The sequence below is a fragment of the Vipera berus genome (genome assembly GCF_964194415.1).
Source record: "Vipera berus genome assembly, chromosome: 1".
NCBI classification, from domain to species: domain Eukaryota; kingdom Metazoa; phylum Chordata; class Lepidosauria; order Squamata; family Viperidae; genus Vipera; species Vipera berus.
In genome coordinates, this window is record NC_138202.1 from 153,140,730 (window position 1) to 153,160,455 (window position 19,726).

Consider the following 19,726-nt stretch of genomic DNA (forward strand, 5'->3'; position numbering starts at 1 on the left):
AGTTGTTAGATGGTCAGGAACTGTTTTTAAATTGTGATTTAATTTTTGTGGCTAGACTTAATTTAATTTATTTTAATTTATTTTAATTTTATATTGGATTGTTTTTAAATTTTGCCTTGTAAACCGCCCTGAGTCCTTTGGGAATAGGGCGGTATATAAACCGAATAAATAAATAAATAAATAAATAAATAAATAAATAAACTGGGGCAAATAACGGGAGCTTATCCCATTTTGCGGCACTTGGATCTTGAACCCGGGCTCTCAACTTTCCAGCTGACAAGCTCAGCATCTTTAATTGCTACGCCATTGTGCCTCCTATCTAGGACTTACTTCCTAGTAAGGATGCGTAAGAGATGACTGATGAAAAAATGCCTCTGATTTCAAGCATTAATTACAAGCAAGGAAGGAAAAAGAAGAGCAAAAGACACACACTTAAATCAACAGAAAGAACAATCCAAATTCATTTCCACAAATATATTTCTTTTCATACCAACTGGAGTGTTTCTCAACAATGCTGTAACATTCAAGAACTAACTAGCACCAGCTCAAAAAATATGAGCTCAGCTGGCAATAATCAGCTTGTCAGAATTGCTGCACAAAGAAGGGATTTTTTTTAAAAAAATCACAGTCTCTTGTCCCAGATCCGTACCCTTTTGTCAGCTACTATTGGAAATTTGATCTCCTTGCAATATGTATGCACAGAGACAGACACACATGTATCATGGGGAAAAAAATCAAACTCTGTACCTCCCTGAATGATGGGAAAAATGAACTATACATTCTCTTCCTGTTTTACACACATACATACAAACTCTTATCATTTTTTCCTCATCAAGTTATATAAATTATACTGACATATTAGACTGATGCCTTTAACACAACGGTTACAGCTTCTTAGTAATTAATCTCATTCTACCCCATGGATCTACTTCTAACTAATGTGCGTTAGGAAAAAAACAACAAGCTTTCTTAAATTGGTGCCCTGCAGACATGCTAGGCTAGAAGTCCCATTGTTTACAGCCAAACAGCAATTTGAGTTGCTTTCAGGTGTGATGGGAACTGAAGTCCAACACCTGTACGGCACCCAACTGGGAGTGATCACTGAATTATATCACCAAAGTGTAATCTCATGCATTCATATCAGAAATAAAGCTAAGTATGTATAATTGATCTTATTGCAAGGTATGTATGGATAAAATATTACAAATGCTAAATCACAAATATCCCAGGATAGACATGCATTCCCACTCTTCTAGAAGAGGAAAAATTTAAAATAAAATACCTTTGTCTGTAATGCTGTTTTGCAAGGTGAAGTAGGGCACGCCAGGACCTGTTATTCGCAGTGTTAAAAAATCCAATTAATTAAGTTAACTTCTCACTGAAGTTAATTTTTTTCCAGTTATTGCTATTTCTTTGTTCCTTTGTCAATGTGTTTTGATTGAGATGTTCTTATGTTTTGCATTTTATTCTGCATTTTCTTCCTTTGCAGCTTTTATCAATGATTTAGCGGACAGATTATTTAAAGGGGTACAACATGTAATCCATAAATATATTTAAAATAAATGAATAAAAAGTGCATTTGATTGAACCCACTAATACCAATTGTCATACTAATTTTATGATTTTGGAATAAGCTGGACACTAGTGTATCTTCTTTTTTCTGCTCTACAGCACATGCCCCTGTACACAAAAATGCTTTCTCTTCAACAAATTAATACTAATTGTAATATCAGCTAATAAGCTGGAAACTGGAGGATGGGGGGGTTATCTTTCTGTTTTAACCAACCAAAAATCAGTTTTGTTCTTCACATCTGTTGTATGGATGTCCAAAGCACAGTGTAGTTGTTAGAACAAGGACCTCAAAATCCTGACCCAATGGCAACATATGGCCCATATTTTCTATCACCTCTATCTTACTATTGCAAACAGAATAACAGAGATGGAAGGGACCTTGGAGGTCTGCTAGGCCCAAGTCCCTGCTTAAGCCGGAGACCCTATACCAGTGATGGCGAACCTTTTAGAGACCGAGTGCCCTAACTGCAACCCAAACCCCACTTATGTATCATCGGGTACTGGGTGGGCTTGGCCCTTTGGGTGGGTGTGGCCCATTGTGTGGGCGTGGCTGCGGTGGTAATGGCAGACTGGGTGGGACTAAAAAATTCAATCAATCAATTCCAACTTTGTGGGATCTTTTTTCCCCCGGGAAATTGAAATTGATTGATTGATTGAACCTTTTTTTTTGCACACGGCGGTGGAGGCCTAAAGTGAAAAGGTTTTATAAAACCCAGCTGAAGGCCTAGGACTGGGGTGATGGCGCAGGTGCCCACAGAGAGGGCTCTGCGTGCCACCTATGGCACGCATGCCATAAGGTTCGCCACTATGGCCCTATACCATTTCTGACAAATGGTGTGTGTATCTGTTCTTAAAAATATCCAGTGATGGAGCAACTTGCCAATCTTGACTGGCTGCTTATGGATCCTCCCTGTTAAGAAGAAAGTGTGGCTGAGCTCATAGCTCATAGCCCTACACTGTGGTGCCATCACATCAGGAAGAAGGCAGTGGGGGTGGGGGGTGGGAAATCCCTGCTGCCTTTAAATTTCCTCCGAGCACCAAGAGGAGAAAGAAAGACAGCTAGCAGTTATCAGGGCCTCTTTGCACTCTGCATCTGTTCAGGTAGAAGAGAATGGCTGCTTTGGGAAATGTGGGAAGCAACAATAGTAGCATGGGCAGCAAATTCCAACAAATGTGGGTAGGAGAGGAACATGTCTCCCAATACAAGGGTGGGTGGGTGGAAAGTCATCTCCACCTATGTGTCAGGAACAAGAGTGCTCTCCTAAGGCAACTTCTGCAGCCGCCCTCTGCTGCTTGTGACTGAGGTAAAGAAGCTCCCATATAGTTCTCCCTCCAGATATCTCTCTCTCTCTCTCTCTCTCTCTCTCTCTGTGTGTGTGTGTGTGTGTGTGCTAGAACAGCACTGGCCTATCACATTCTGGTATTACTCCCCCCCCCCCAGACATCTCAAAGAGTTTGTCCCTGCTTGCCTCTCTTCCATAAACAATATTCCTGCAAAGTATATGGGGATAGTCAATATCATTTCACTTCTTAATAGTAAATATTTAGGCATACTGGACTCTTTTAAGGGCATAAGGTAAAGGTAAAGGTTCCCCCGCACATGCGTGCTAGTTGTTTCCGACTCTAGGGGCCGGTGCTCATCTCCGTTTCAAAACCGAAGAGCCAGCGCTTGTCCGAGGACGTCTCCGTGGACATGTGGCTGGCATGACTAGACGCCAAAGGCGCATGGAACGCTGTTACCTTCCCACCATAGTGGTCCCTATTTTTCTACTTGCATTTTTACATGCTTTCGAACTGCTAGGTTGGCAGAAGCTGGGACGAGTAACAGGCGCTCACTCTGTTACGCGGCACTCGGGATTCGACCCGCCAAACTGCCGACCTTCTGATCGACAAGCTCAGCGTCCTAACCCACTGAGCCACCGCGTCCCTTTTAAGGGCATAAATTCTACCAAATCGCAAATGATTAGATTCAAGAGTTTTATGTCATCATTCAACAGCAGCCAAACCAACTGCTTCTGTTCTGCTTAATGCTACCAAATAAGCAACCCAAGTGGAACGGAAGAAAAGCAGCTTTGTTTTCTAGTAGGTCTTTCATGATGCACTGTGATACTCTTCATTTTTAAACCAGTGGGGACTTTTTCATCAATATACAAGAAGAGCATAATTGTGGCCCTTCCTCTAGTTCTCATGATGATTCCAGTGGATCAATCCCTTTCTCTCAGCCCAATTTATATCACAAAGTTGTTCCTCTGCGGCTAGTGGGTTTTTTTAACAGCTTCAGATGCCTTGACTTCTCAGAGAAGCAAGAATAAAAAAGCAATTTTAAAAAAAAACAGCAAATGGTGATGGCAACGACCCAGGTATCCCCTGAAAAGGTTTGTGCTTGTGGCCACCCAAACAACTATAGTTCTTTGAATCGTGGATTGGAGAAGCATCATGAAAATATTAGGATCTTAAAGATCAAGTTGCATTTCTGTACGGATGGGAGTCTGCAGTACTTACCGTAACAATTCAATTTATAGTATCTTGAATCTGTGCTGAAGGATACAGAGAAATACTGACATGCTTCCTCCTTTGAATTACAAGTGATACATATTTTCTTCAGGTCATTTTTTAAGTCCACTCTGCAAAAATGTGGGAAAGAGAAAGGCAGAAGAAATCAGCACTCTACTGCACATCACGAAGGCACACTACTACAAATACTTTTCATTTCAACAGGAGAATTTATCATTTTTCTTTTTCTTTTTGTTTTTGCATCCCTATGATGGCCAGGATAATTTTTACTTGTGTGTGTGTGTGCCAATGCTTCATGTCTGGTTTTGGTTTTTGTGCCAGCAATGCCATGGTTTACATCTTCAATTTTCTAAACAGTTTTCTAACAATTCAACTTTATACCCAATTTTTGCCTTTGCTACTCTGGGGGTGGGTATTGTTTTTGTTTTGCACATTACAATGGACATTTTCTCTTTGCTTTTCTTCATATTTAATTCAGATTTGTCCTTTTTTTCTTTGATTGCCTACTTTACCTGCAGTAAACCAAGTGTTTTAGTACTAAATATTGCCAATCAACATTATTCCATGGATCCATTATTTCAGTTTTTCTTATCTAAATAGTTTAATTCAAGCTGTGTCCAATTTACTCTACCATCAACATATTTGATTATTTGTATCACTCATCATTTATAACTTGTATTTCCACAATTTAATTTTGAATTTAGAATTTTTATCATTATCATCACCCTTGTATTAGGGTATTATTTGATTTTTATCCCACAATGATTATTGTTTATGCTAACTCAAGGTGGCAAACAAACCTAATATTCTTTCTTCTTCCTATTTTCCCCACAACAATAACCATGAAAGAGACTATCCCAAAATCAGCTAACCAGCTTTCATGCATAAGGTAAAGGTAAAGGTTCCCCTGCACATGCGTGCTAGTCGTTTCCAACACTAGGGGCCGGTGCTCATCTCCATTTCAAAGCCGAAGAGCCAGCGCTTGTCCGAGGACGTCTCCGTGGTCATGTGGCCGGCATGACTAGACGCCAAAGGCGCACGGAGCACTGTTACCTTCCCACCGTAGTGGTCCCTATTTTTCTACTTGCATTTTTACGTGCTTTCAAACTGCTAGGTTGGCAGAAGCTGGGACGAGTAACAGGCGCTCACTCTGTTACGCGGCACTCAGGATTTGACCCGCCAAACTGCCGACCTTCTGATCGACAAACTCAGCGTCCTAACCCACTGAGCCACCGCGTCCCTTTCATGCATAAGGTGGGACTAAAACTCATAGTCTCCTGGTTCCTAAGCTAATATTTAAACACTAGAGCAAAGTGAAGATAGGCAATTTAAAAATGTGAAAAATAAAGATATATACTATGTATGCTCTGTATAGGAGAACCATAATAAAAAAGCATCTTACTTATAAAGATGTCTTCCTCCTGGTCTACCATCGAATTCATTACTAATAAAGTATCTATGAAATAAGCAAATGGGTTATTTATGGATTAATACATCATCTCAATAATCATTTAGTTTATTGTAATAAAAATGGCCTAGGACAACAATACAGAAGTAGCTATAAAAGATTAAATGGTTAAGTAATAAAGTGCTATTCTACATGAAAACTGGAAAAGACGTTATTTTGCAACGAAACTGGAAAAGCCATTATGCTACCACAAAATAACAGAAAGCATCTCATTAAGCAGAAAGTAGTAGGCAAAGGAGAAAGTTTATTGTGAATTTTTAATTTTGTAAGCCACTCCAAGTCATTGTGTATCAGTTGGGCAGTGATATAAATGTGTTATATAAAGGAGAAACAAGTGCACCAATTATTTAGCAATTTTCAGCACAGATCTCTAATTCTGAATATCAATTTTTTCCATTGAACCTATAGAGTACCTATAGAGAATATATGAGGTATTTAGCAGTTATAATGAACAAATATTAAATCAGAGGAATGTATTCAACAATTTTAATCTGATTTCCATGGAATATCCCATCAAGAGAAAATATAATAGGTGACTAACTTGTAGGAAACAAACTGGTGAAATGTTCCAGGATTTATTTCTTAAATAGCTACAATCTATTGTTGACTTTGTTTAGATTTCTATGCAATTGGGGGTGGGGTGGGGTGTTAGCATGTTTATGTTACATTATTGCATTTTATGCTTGCTTTGTATTACATCTATAGATTGTATATTTATTATACTTATTTGATGATGCAGTGTTGCATTTTCTGATTGCATTGTAATAAAGAGAAAATATTAGCAGTGGGTCCTATGTAAGGAAAACAGACAATGGGGGAAAGAGAACAGTATTTTCATAATCATGGATAAAAGACAATGTGCCTCATTGCCATTCTATTGTAGAATATTACTCACTGAGCATGGATTATTTTGACAGATAGGCTTCCAGTTCAACTAAAATTAGTAGCATTTGGGTCTTACTGAAATATTAAAGCTTAAATTAATAATGACTAACTTGTCACACGGAATTCAGTGGGATGTAAAACAACTTGCCTTAATGAGATTGAGAAAGAAGATTTATATCTCAAGAGTCACCGAGATTTTGGTTTATCAGGAAGACATAAATCAAAGGAAAGGAAGGTCAGCACAATCTGCATAACAGGCAAGGGAGCATAACATTGCCATGCAAAATTTCTTATGCTTCTCATCCAGTATCAACTTTAATACAACAGACAAAAGCAGAACAAACAGGAAAGGCTATCTCTAGAAAGAGATGATTTATGCATTTGTCACACAGGCACATATTCAAAAGTTAACAATAGATACTCACAGGCTGTTATTTGTTACAGCAGCTATACTGATTACTTCCCATTTTCCACTTGTAATAGGTTTAACTTTCTAAGTATAAAGAGTAGATAAAACATGAATCTACGACAATCTCCAATAACTCCAAAATGGTAATATGTATGTAATGACATTATCATAAAAAATGCTGCCATTATGTCTTATGCAAGTACATAAGCCAGGGGTATCAAACTGCCAGCCTATGGGCCAGATGCATCATAGCGAAACCGTGCCCACCCCGTTTGCCAGCAAGGGCAAAAAAGTCACGATACGTCGCGACACGTCACGTGACATTGCGAGTTTGACACCCCTGACATTGAGTGATGACATCACACATGTGTCATCATTTGCCTCTCTTTGCCCTTCCTTATGAACATCCATGCACAAACATAAAGAAACATGCACAAACAATCATTACTTACTCCTGCGCTATCAGTGTAGTGAATATGTTTATATCCTTCTGAATCACTGCTAATTTTGTAGTAGCTAATTTTATCAGAAGTAAAGAAGGGTTCAGATGGCTGAAACTGCAAAAAAGAAGAATAACATGTTTATAAATGTAATGGTTAATAAATATACTATTTCATAGGTTTATTAATTTTAACCTCTCAGAAAAATGCAATGACTATTAGATTTTTGTTCAGGGATTAAAAAAAAGTTATTCCTAAAGTTTTCAAAATAAATGACACAAAAGAGATGGGTTTCTACTGTGGCATTGGCTGTTTTTATAGAAGGACTCTTCAATATGAAACATTAGTGAATTGCAATTACATGGCTCTTATTTCTCTTTTCTTTCATGCACAGGTCTTTAACAGTTCGTTTCTCTTTACTTTTTATTTTCTTTTGTTGTTTTTTGTAATATAAGAAATAGAAGGTAATTAATTAAAAAGGAAATAATAATTTATGATTTGTTGACATATAGACTTTTGAATATTTACAAAACAATAAATAATTTGAAGGAAGCAAAGAGATGCCAACGTTCTAGCTCTGCCCAATTTCATCTTCTCAAATTCTGATACCTGAAAGTTCACAAGCACTGAAATTTAATCAAAAGATTCAGCTCAACTGTTCTATACTGAGCATGTTTACTTAGGTTACTCTGCAGAGAATGGCTTGTCCAGTAGCTTTTCTGTTAACTGAATATATCATTGATTTAATAATATCTGCAGTTCCATACACCTTGGAGAATTGGATCAGTGATCTTCAGCCTTTTTTGACACAAGACCTAGTTGTTCAATATTTTTATATCCGCAGAAAGTTCACTGTACTACGCAAAGAAATTGTCACTTTTTCTAATTTTTAAATCGATATTGTTAAATTGCTACTGTAGGTTTTGGTACCGTCAATCATTAATTATATTTATTAATGTTAGATTTAAAGTCAAATTTTCTATACAGCATATTAACAAATTTCAAGGAAATGAATTTGTTATTCATAGAAATCTATTTACCAAAAAAAAAGAAAAAAGAAAGAAAAATTATGTTTGATGTGGCATAAATAAGGCTATGTGAAAGATTTGGGATTTCAAACTTCCTCACCCAGGTACCTTCTTGATCTAGGCAACACTAAAAAGACCCTGCCAGAAGTTACCAGTGCCACCATGTATCTTCAACCTGCCTCCAGAAGTGGTGAATGCTGGAAGTTTTTAAGAAGAGACTGGACAGCCATTTGTCCGAAATGGTATGCTGGCTCAGGAATTCTGGAAGTTGTCCACGAGTCATAAAAGAGCCGAGGTTGCCTACCCCTGGTATAGGGTTTCCTGCCTGAGTAGGGGGTTGGACTAATATTATTGTTGTTGTTGTTGTTATGAACTGTACTTAAACTGGCTCAACAAAATATGAATCGGGGAAATTAGTACTGCCCACAACCACTGTTGTTCAACCAGAATTGTAAATAAACTTCTCAACTGAAACTTGTTTTGCATTGGTCATCCTCTTGACACATCTACATCACATAGCTTGAATGGCTTAATCGTCCATACAGCAAATTGATTAGCTCACCAAACTGAGTCAGTGTGCCAATTCTTAGAGCATGTAATTTACCTTCAAGTCAGCAGTTTCAAGTTTGTCTTTGAGAAAACTTTTAGGAATTGACAGATTTTTTTTCCTGGAAGATATTTTGCCTGAGGAAAACTTATTTTGTGGATAAATGCAGAGAACATTTTTGCAATCAGTGTCACTATCTTACTTGAAGTTTCAAATTAATCTCATTAAATATTCCAACTGAGTAAAAACCATCTTTTTTCACGCTTCATAATTTACTGCAGACAACAAATTTATTTCAGTACAGTAGAACTCTGAATACCCATTTGAATAATTCCACAAAACATGTCAAGCAATTGCCTTTAAAAACCCATTAACATCCTCATAAAATCACCAGTGAACAAATTGCTCCCTGTTATCTTCTCAGAGCTGTTGGAACAATAGTTCATTCTTAGAATTGGTTTTGTTCTTATTTATTGCATGCAGCCACAATATTTAGTGTGTCATATAAACCTAAACTTAAATACTTGGTAAAGAGATGAATTACATGTGAATAAAAAAAATATTTTGGAACGTCTTTCTTCAAAAATGTCATACTATTATTGTTGTAATACATCTATCAGTATTCAACTGGGAGGGGGACAATATACATATTTGTGTTTTTGCCTGTTTTTAATGCACATTTTTAAAATGTTTCGTTTAGGATTTTTTTTGTCTTTCTAAAAAAAAAATGAAGTTTTTTTTCTTGTAAAGAATGAGCATTCTAGCATCCATTTCCATCAGCTGGCTAGTATTGATGGGAATTGTAGAGGTAGCTCAACAGCACCAAGAGAGATCCATGTCCATCCAAATTATTTTATTCCTGGCTCTACCCAATTTTTATTCTATCTCAATCTAATTTTCAGGGAAAGTTAAAAGAAAGGAGGTTCCAGGTAATGTGTCTTTTAGAGTAATGAGATACCTTATACTTTCTTGCTGCAACCGACGTATTTGAACATATAAGCCAGGGGTCTTCAAACTTGGCCCTTTTATCACTTGTGGACTTCAACTCCCAGAACTCTTTAGCCAGACACACTGTCTGAGGAATTCTGGGAGTTATAAGTCCACAAGTCATAAAAGGGCCAAGTTTGAAGACCCCTGATATAAACCATAGTGGAACAAGCATGACAATAATAATGTTAACCTATTCTTTTCTATTCTTATAGTAGATTTATAAAGGTAAAAGGTAAAGGTTCCCCCGCACATGTGTGCTAGTCGTTTCCGACTCTAGGGGCCGGTGCTCATCTCCGTTTCATAGCCGAAGAGCCAGCGCTTGTCCGAGGACATCTCCGTGGTCATATGGCCGGCATGACTAGACGCCAAAGGCACACGGAACGCTGTTACCTTCCCACTGCAGTGGTCCCTATTTTTCTACTTGCATTTTTACATGCTTTCGAACTGTTGGGTTGGCAGAAGCTGGGACGAGTAACAGGCGCTCACTCTGTTACGCGGCACTCGGGATTCGACCCGCCAAACTGCCGACCTTCCGATCGACAAGTTCAGTGTCCTAACCCACTGAGCCACCGCGTCCCCCTAGTAGATTTATACTCCTCCATTTTTTCTTTCCTTTCTTTTTGCCTAACTGTTCACACCACACACAATCTGCTTATCATGTTGCTTCCTGAGATTTTATCATGTAGAGCTAAAATGTGTTAGGTATATTAAGGTCTTTCTTTTCTGATTAGGTTTGACAGCAGAAGATACTAACTTCCATTATTTTTGCAGGGGAGATCTATCTATATTTGATGTTTTTTTAAAAAAAATCTTGACTCTTTTAAGCAAATGATGAAAGAAAAAAAACATTGTTCTTAATATATAGATCTAGTGATGTTATTGTACAACTCCTTGTTCCTATAAACCTGTTCCCCTTTTAGGGACAGAACCTGGCAATCTACTGACCATATAGTAGATTTCCAACAATTCATTTTACAACCTCAATTTACAACCATTTTTAAGTGAACACTCAAAGTTACAACAGCACTGAAATAAGTGACTTGACTGGTTTCACACTTGCAACCACTGCAGCATCCCCATGGTCACATGATCAAAATTCGGCTGGCATGTACCTATGATGGGTTGCACTGTCCTGTGTGTCATGTTCTCACCATCTGTAACTTTCCCAGCTGGTTTCTGACAAGCAAAGTCAATGGGGAGAAACCACAACTGAGCCCAACATTTCTGTTGCTAAGCAAGAGAGTTGTTAAGTAGGTTTTGCCCCATGTTATGGCTTTTCTTGCCACAGTTGTTAAGTTAATCATTGCGTTGTTAAGTTTGTAACATGGTTGTTAAGTGAATCTGGCTTCCCCATTAATTTGGTTTGTCAGAAAGGTGAATCACCTGGCCTTGGCACACTGCAACCGTCATAAATACATGCCACGTGCCAAGCATCTGAATTTTGATCACATGACCACGGGGATGTTGCAATGGTCGTGAGCGTGAAAAATGTTCATAAGTCACTTTTTTTTAGTGCCGTTAAAACTTCAATCGGTCACTAAACAAATGGTTATAAGTCGAGGATTACCTGTATGTCCCCACAATGTGGACTACTACTAGTTGTATGCATTAAATATGAAAACACCAGGTTCCACTTAATATATTGATACAATTTAGAAGTTTGAACCAAATATGCCAACCACCAAAAGATAATCTTAAAGATGAAATCAGAAATATCAAAAGTTTGCTAAGCTGAATTCCATCAGAGAAGAACAAATTGCCAATGTCGGGATGAATATCCACATCAGCAAATAATAATTTACATTAATTTCATTAACATGACGTCGCAGGAATAGTTCTATTTTTCTAAAGATACTATAAATGGGTATGATATCCCATAAAAAATTGATTTGCCGTGAAATGTCACCTTTTTGTGCCCTCTTGTAACAACTGATAAAAACTAGCCATAACATGACATCATCTTGGACAATCTTTGGTTCTTTGCCTACTGCTTGAAGAGAATGAGGAAAGATTGCAATGACATGATATCACACATCCTTTTTTAAAAAAATAGGGATTACAGGTTAGAAATGTGAGAGACGTAGGTCCCATATTATACCTACAAAGTATAACAAAGACTATAAAAAAGCCTTTTTATAGTCTTAATTAAAAAGCTGAGAAACCAGTGTATTTTTCATATTGGGGGTGGGACTATAATTGCAATTCTAAATGGCCTTGGAAAAAATCCAAAATCCAAAAAAATCCAAAACTTTTCACTTGGAAAAAAAAATAGTTATTAAGAAGAGCTAACTTTCTATCTGTATATTAAACTATATATTACAAAGCAGTAACTTACACTATTGTCCAGGTAGTTTGTTGGCAAGTGCTTTTAATCACTTACTCAACCAGTTGTTTTTCCTGCCCTGAAACTTAAATATACACTTTTTTTCTAATGTTGTTCCAAGCTTGTCTTTATCTCACTAATACGGGGCTGGAACCTGGCAAGGAAGGAATGAATTTAGATGTGATAGAAAACAGCTAGCAGGTACAATGAAATGCTTCCTTTCCTCATGGTAAGGTATCTTTTCAGCCATGTTCTCTCTGCAGGAAAGGATGCTTGGCCACCATGCAACACGTAAGTTGATCCTTAAATCACTGAACTTACTCTGCCAACCCAGCCAGTTTTACTTTCTTCAAGACGCTCCCTTCCCTGAAGAAAAAGAGAAAGGTTTTCATTGTTTTAATAACCTCTATCTGTTAACTAGCTCTTCTTTCTTTCAATGCCAATATTTACAGAATTTTCTGTAAACCGATGCCTTTTTTTTTAATTGATCGATCGATTCTCTACCAAGACTCAGGGAATTACAATACAGAAACCAAAACGGTAAGTACATAAAACCTACCCAAATAAATATTGGCAGCCCGATTATCTTAAAATCTTAAAGACAGCATTGTAAAAAACCAATCACCACCAAATGCCTGTTTTAAACAAGACTCATCAGTTTTGCACACATGGGCCATTAATTTACACGAAGGAGGCAATTCCTTAAGTAGACAGGAAAAAGCTATGTGTGGTTTTTAAAGCTGAAACTCTGTGAATTGAACTCAGAAATCTATTCTTATCCAATGAAGCAACCAGAGAATCAGGGTGATGGCAGTGCTCACCTGCTAATATCCTGGCCACTACATTTTGTACCAGCCACAGTTTCCAAGCTATTTTCAAAAACAGGCCCATGCAGAGCATGTCTAGGGGATGAGGGCAAGAGTCTCTGCTGTCGGGGCTTCAAGGTCCAGGTAAGGCTACACTGGCAACCAGCCCAAGTTGCTGATTACTGTGGAAATCTGCCTCTAGAAGAGAATATTTGTAGCTCGGGGTTGAACTGTGGGGTTCTTGATACTTTCTGAGCTTGGCTGTTTTCTTGCAGGTATTTCACTAGTAGGCATCCTCAGTGATGATATTAGCTAGTTGGGTAATGAAACATCTGCAAGAAAACGATGAAGCTCAGAGAGCACTAGGGACCCCACAAACCTGCCTCTCCCATTCCTAAATCACACGTTTCCCCAAGCATCCCCTCCACCAACTCCATTATTTATCCCACCTACCAAGCACTGCCCACTAACAACCAGAAGGATGCCATTGTCTGCTTGCGCTGTCGAGCAATCTTCACCCTTCAACCTCTACAATCCATCTCCACTGTACCTTTGGGCAGTCCCATGCGCCGCTCGAGTAGTCACAGATGGTGAGCACAGAATAGTTTTGAATCCTTCTCAGCCACTGCAGACAAATTCTCTCATCCATCACCCACGTCACAACACTCAGGTAGTGATCCCTGGAGGTTAAAAACAAAGAGACTGCTCAGCATTTGTCTATGTGGGTTCACTTGAATTCTGTACCTAAATGTTTATCATTTATATGCCATTCAATGTTCAACATGCTATTACTGTTACAACATGTACTATACAGGTAGTCCTCGAGTTACAACAGTTCATTTAGTGACGCTTCCAAGTTACCACAGCACTGAAAAAAGTGACTTTTTCCACATTCATTTAACAACCATGTTACTAACTTAACACCTGCAGTGGTTCATTTAACAACTGTGGCAAGAAAGGTTGTAAAATGGAGCAAAACTCACTTAACAAATATTTCACGTAGCAACATAATTTTGGGGGTTAATTGTGGTCGTAACTTGAGGACTACCTGTACAAATAAAATTCAATTTTTGGTTCTGTAGAATAGAACTAAACTACAGATTTTGGAAACATTCCATGACTAGAAATAGAGGATCACAGGCTAGAACAAGGTAAGATAGAGTTAAAGAATATAAACTAAAATCTGATACCATGAACCACAGAATACAAAAGGTGGAAGTGTGGCTTGGAAAGTTGAGATTTATCTACAAATAATTCTTTTGACGTCTTTCAACCTAGCTAATAGACACAAAGGATCCCTCCCTCTCTTCCTGTGCATATGTGCATGTGTGCATGTAATGTGTATATGAGTAAGAGAAAGTATATTTATATTAGTATTTGTATATGTGTCTCTGTGTTTGCAGAATATCTTTAAATATAGAAGCTGATATGGCTCATCCTGGCTTATGTAGAGTCTGCCTATAATATCCTTTATATTTTACAACACCAAATACACACATACCCAAATTATGTTACTATGATATAAAAAAAGTTTTACAGTGTTTTAGTTTGGACAATTATATGTATATCCTACTATTTGCAACCCAGAATCTTCTTGGAGTTGGGCAGTTTTAATAAATATGATTTAAAAAATGAATGACTGATCCAGCTGAATACATATTGGAAAAAAGTCAAGTATTAATAAATGACAGAATCCACAGGATTTTTAATGCAAATGAATGTTTTTGAAAATCTTATATTATTATTCAATTATTAAAAAATAATAACAATAATTATCTACAACACTCATCAGAACAAAGCATATTAGTTGGACTTACCCTGATGTTATACTAGATGGTGCAACAATTTCCGAGATATTTTTTTGGGAAGGTGAAAGGGATAGAATATCCAAAACAAATAGTCTTATTGTTGGATTTATAGCACCTGCCTGGATAAAATTAAAACATCGTAAAACAAATGGCAATGTTAATTAGAAAATTACAAAGTAATTAGCTTTTAAAGCTCAACATGAAATATGAGAAAATTATGTGTAGTTTTTTTTTAAAAATTGTGTTTTATAGAGGTTCACAGCTAAAAATCTGAAAGCTATACTAAAAGATTTAGTTCAATACAGATAAAAATGATGTAATTTTTCTGTCTGTAAAAACAGTCAGTTCAGAGATGTTATGACCACCGACATTTTGTGAACAATTATTCTTTTAGAGGCCAGTGTAACTCCTCATCACATGACTTAGTAAACATTTCTATTATAGAAATGAATTTTCTATTTTCCATTAAGACTAAAAACACAACTAGTCCTCTGAAGATGCTGCACAATCATCTTCTTAATCACCCTCCTCAAAAAGGATATTGGGCAAAAATTGCCCAGTGGCAATTGGTTCCTTAAGAGGTAAAGAGACAACCTCCTCACTCAAAGAAGAATTCACCACTATTAGGATTCACTCACATGACATATCCCAGGAGAGGCACAGATCTAAAAAGGCTTAGCTCATGCCTTTGTCAACTTTCTGATGTCTATCTAGCAGGTTCCAACCACTCCCAGATAACTGGGCAAGATTCACCCTAGGCATTTTCCTCTGGACCTGCAAGAAGGCTAGCGTCAAACTGCGAGTGAATCTAAGATGGTGAGCAAATTCCTTCACACAGCCCTGCCAAAGTTTCCTGCCACCCCCTTGCACAGGAGGTAAACAGTAGGTGACATAGGGCTGCAGATGCATTAAGAGTGTACAAATATTGCTTCTTTGCCACCTTACTGCCACAAGATAGACCTTAATAGTGACTCTAGCCCATGTTCAGTCAAGATCATCCTTTGTTGAGTTTAGTGTCACTCTAGATGTTTCTTCTCCCATTACATCTCCCTCAACTTCTCTGTAAAATACAGGGAGTGCAATCCAAACCAAAGTCTCAGCTGCCCCCTTATTCCAAGCAACAACCAAGATTTCAGAACAACCATCCAGCAGACCAGGAGTGACAACTCTAGGGTCCCTCTGAAACTTCTCCAGCTCCATCAGTTGTCGGGGGTGGACCAATCTAGTAAGTCCAGACTCCTTGCAGTGGATAGCGGCACCAGAGAGTCTCATGATAATTAGGTCATGGTCTGACCATGACAAGGGGGACACCAACAGCTCTGTTTGTACTTTCTATTGAAAAGTACGTTGTGTCCCCAAATCTAATTGAAGCGCTGATCAAGGGAACGATTAATCATCTTCTTCCTCCTACATTAAAATTCAATGAAAATTCCTCTCAGAACTACTCTTGATCTTTGATCAACAACTGCTTCCTCTTGGAACAAACCATAGCTTTAATCTTGATGATGGAAGCAATCTCATCAGGACCAAGTGAATCAATCACAAGCATGCATAGAAACTAATTTAATTTTGGCCTGTCACAATTTTATTGACTTCCAGAAATAACTTTATGATATGTCAAACATTCTCAGTTACATGGTTCGGAGAAATAAACAGAGGTCCAGATTCATGTCCCATTAGGGGATTTTGAGAAATTCCATCAAAGATTCTGCTGAAAGTGAACATGGGTGGCCTACTTCAGAAGTTCCATGCCAAGGAGACTGACAGCAGGAAGCCATTAGTATTCATTCTACTCCAGAAAAGAAGTTACGTTTACTTTCTAAAATGCACGACAAGCTGGGACATTTTTCCCACTTTGCTGAACCACTGAAAATCCTACCACACTTAAAAAAAACTACACTCTCTATATTGAGGCTTCTTCCCTATCACTTCCTGGATTAGCTATGTAATATTATAGCCACGTGATCAGTCTATGGAGCATCAGAGAAAACAGCCTCTGAAAACACTCTAGAAGTAATGAGAACGTATCAATTTCTAAAGTTTGACAAAACTGAAACCAAGTACAGATCCAATGCATACATTTTTTTAAAAAACCCAGAACAATTCACTTCTGCCCTGGCAAATATATGGAAATCTGTCCTCCCAAACAGAAAATGAATGTAACCTGTTCACTCATCCCTGTTCATGAAAGAGCTAATAGTCCTTAGTCCCTTATTTGCTATGCAACTCATGTTCCTTTTCCCATTGATCATCTAAGTGCTCTTCAACAAATCATTTTAGAAACTTAAATATTCCACAGCCTTCAATTGCTTTCATTTCCTGTTTCCCTAGAGATAATACAATACTTCAGAGCTGCCAGATGCTATTGACTTAAGTCACAGTAATCACAGCAAGCTGTTGAGGAGAGACAGACAATATTTTTGTTAACAGCAAATGATTAAATGTGACTATTCTCTTACTCAACAACTATGTTTAATAAATAACACAGACCTTAGGATATGGGATTTTAATGGTCTTTGGATATTGCAGCGTATCTTCTGAATAAAATGAATACTCAATCACAGGAACCTCCGTGTCATTAATCTCTGCAAACGCCAAAAATCTGCCATTTGGAGACCACCACAGAGCAGAATGAGTGCCAAACATTTCCTCTGAAAAAGATGCAAATGTGTTCTTTTGAAGCAATAGTTGATGGCTTTTTCCTCTGAAACATTGTTCATAATAACTTGTAAGTATAATTTCAGATGGAACTTCAAGTTACTGAGATTCAGATAACTTGCAACGTTTTGCAACCAAAACAGTAAGTCAACTCTCAGAAATGCCATTTTTATAGAAATATGGTGCTATAGAAATATTCTGTTATAAAAATCTGGCTTTAATAATGATGCAAATTCTAGTATTTTGATTTAGCTCAGATTTCAATATTATGGATAATTGTTTCTTGCTTATACTATAACATTTTCAAGTGTATCGTCTATAATGAACAATAATTAAATGCAAAGAAACATAACTTTCCAATTATGTACCCAAACTTAATATTCATCTGGAAGACAATATACAAGTACAAATTAAACATTCACTGAATATTTTGTGTCCAAAAAAAGGCACTTTAATAAGTGCAATTACTATGGACGATTTGAGGTGCATTTGAGATAATAAAAAGATAAATGTTGAAGAGTTCCCACTTTCTTTATGAAGAGAAGTGTGTTTATACAGCATGCCCTGGAAATTTAAATAAAAAAGGGGTAATCATCTGGCGGCAATACAAAAGAACACAAGCTCTGATTTCTATGGTACTTATATCACAGGGGCAGTATTGGGTTTCATGTGGGGTTTTCTTATATTTCCCCTACTGGACAATTGTGAGGAGAGCATTAAATCAAGCCAGATAAAGCTCTTCTGAATTTAGGAACTGGGATATAAGTTTAGGCACTAAACTTTGTTTATATGCAATTATATTATGAGAGAAAGGAGCATTTTCTACATGACCTTCTATATCTAAGATCCTTTGCCTTAGTATGGATCTAACCTGATCTGACTCTTAACAGTTGACATCATTGCAGAAATCATAGTGGTTCAGTTTCTTTTGGGACTGTTGTTTCCCAGGAAGGTTTGTAGTTGTCTGCCGATATTGCATGGGTCAATCCACTAGGGTTGCGGGGTCGTTTTAAGCAGTAGATACAAGATATTTATCAGAGAATAGATTCAAGTTTACTGACTCCTATTTTCACTGAAGTACTGATTTGGAATACAGTAGGTAATCTGGAAGATACTTGGAAATTCTGTATGAATCCTTTCTGTGGTGATCATGCTATTTGGTCCTATTTGAGCCCTGTTTAGCAACTGCACTTGGACTATAGCTAAAAACAACTTAATTGCAGCAGAGGAATTCGCTCCTCTGGAAAAATAATAAGTTTGTAAACTAATGCAGATCTCTGCTCACTGTGGGATACATACTGTAGTCCAGGCAGGCTTTTCTGTTTCCTGAAGGTTGAAAAAACTATTTCTAGATATCTAAAAATCACGACCTGCTCAATGGAACGCTGATCTAAATTCCAGTTTCTCTGATTGGGTGTTTAGAAAAAGTAAGAATCCAACTCTTGGTATAATTTATTATTAGCTCTCCCTCGGTACAATAATGCATACGTGATCTCGAAGCTCTTTTGAAACCAATGGAGGTGAGTGACAGAATTACCACATCATCAGCGTACAATAACAAATCGATGTATCTTTGGATTAATATGGGGAGAGATGAAAAGTAGTTACTTCAGTAAATAACTAATACGTTTATATTTATTTTTCACATTTTTCAACTGTCCACCTCCCTCAGAGAGGTTCTCAGCTCTGGGGGAGAGAATTTTCTACAGGGCAGGGGAAATGACAGAGAAGGCTCTTTCCCTGAAGCCCACCAGTCAAAGTTCTTTAATTGATGGGGTCTGATGCACATCTGCCCTGCACAACTGGCCGATGTAATGGGATGAAGATGGTTCCGTAGGTAGTATGGAACCATGAAGTAGCTGAATAAAACAATACACATTCCCGTCTAACCTCCTTCCTTATGGGTGTTTTCTTTGTGACCTGTCCTTGATTATTGCACTTGACCTTCAATCTTGTATTCTATGGGATCCTTGGTGCTCTCTGAGCTTGCTTGCTTCCTTGCAGATGTTTCATTATCAAACTAAATAACATTATGTTTCATTACCTAGTTTAGCAATGAAACTTCTGCAAGAAAACAACTAAGCTCAGAGAGCACCAAGGACTCCACCGTTCAGCCATGAGCTACAAATATTCTCTTTTAATCGTGTATTTTCATGCAGACTTTTATCAATTGTGGTATTTTTTTAATTTATGCTGAAATTTAGTTTTAGATACTGTATCAAAAACTGACCTGAAATCAATAAAAGTTGTGTACAGATATTGTTCAGAGTTGTGGGTA

The 19,726-nt window shown here is 37.5% G+C and overlaps 1 protein-coding gene across 2 annotated transcripts in view; it reads right to left on the reverse strand.

The window, feature by feature from the left end:
* The window catches only part of DPP4 (dipeptidyl peptidase 4), an 89,823-nt gene that overhangs the window by 42,114 nt on the left and 27,983 nt on the right, over positions 1 to 19,726 (reverse strand). For both annotated transcript variants that reach the window (XM_081314536.1, XM_081314537.1), the window contains exons 9-17: positions 17,281 to 17,441; positions 14,800 to 14,909; positions 13,533 to 13,662; positions 12,498 to 12,542; positions 7,301 to 7,405; positions 6,865 to 6,932; positions 5,489 to 5,542; positions 4,075 to 4,196; positions 1,283 to 1,330 (exon numbers count right to left, since the gene is read on the reverse strand). In XM_081314536.1, coding sequence (XP_081170662.1) covers positions 1,283 to 1,330; positions 4,075 to 4,196; positions 5,489 to 5,542; positions 6,865 to 6,932; positions 7,301 to 7,405; positions 12,498 to 12,542; positions 13,533 to 13,662; positions 14,800 to 14,909; positions 17,281 to 17,441 — 843 coding nt within the window. The remainder of the gene's footprint in view (positions 1 to 1,282; positions 1,331 to 4,074; positions 4,197 to 5,488; positions 5,543 to 6,864; positions 6,933 to 7,300; positions 7,406 to 12,497; positions 12,543 to 13,532; positions 13,663 to 14,799; positions 14,910 to 17,280; positions 17,442 to 19,726) is intronic.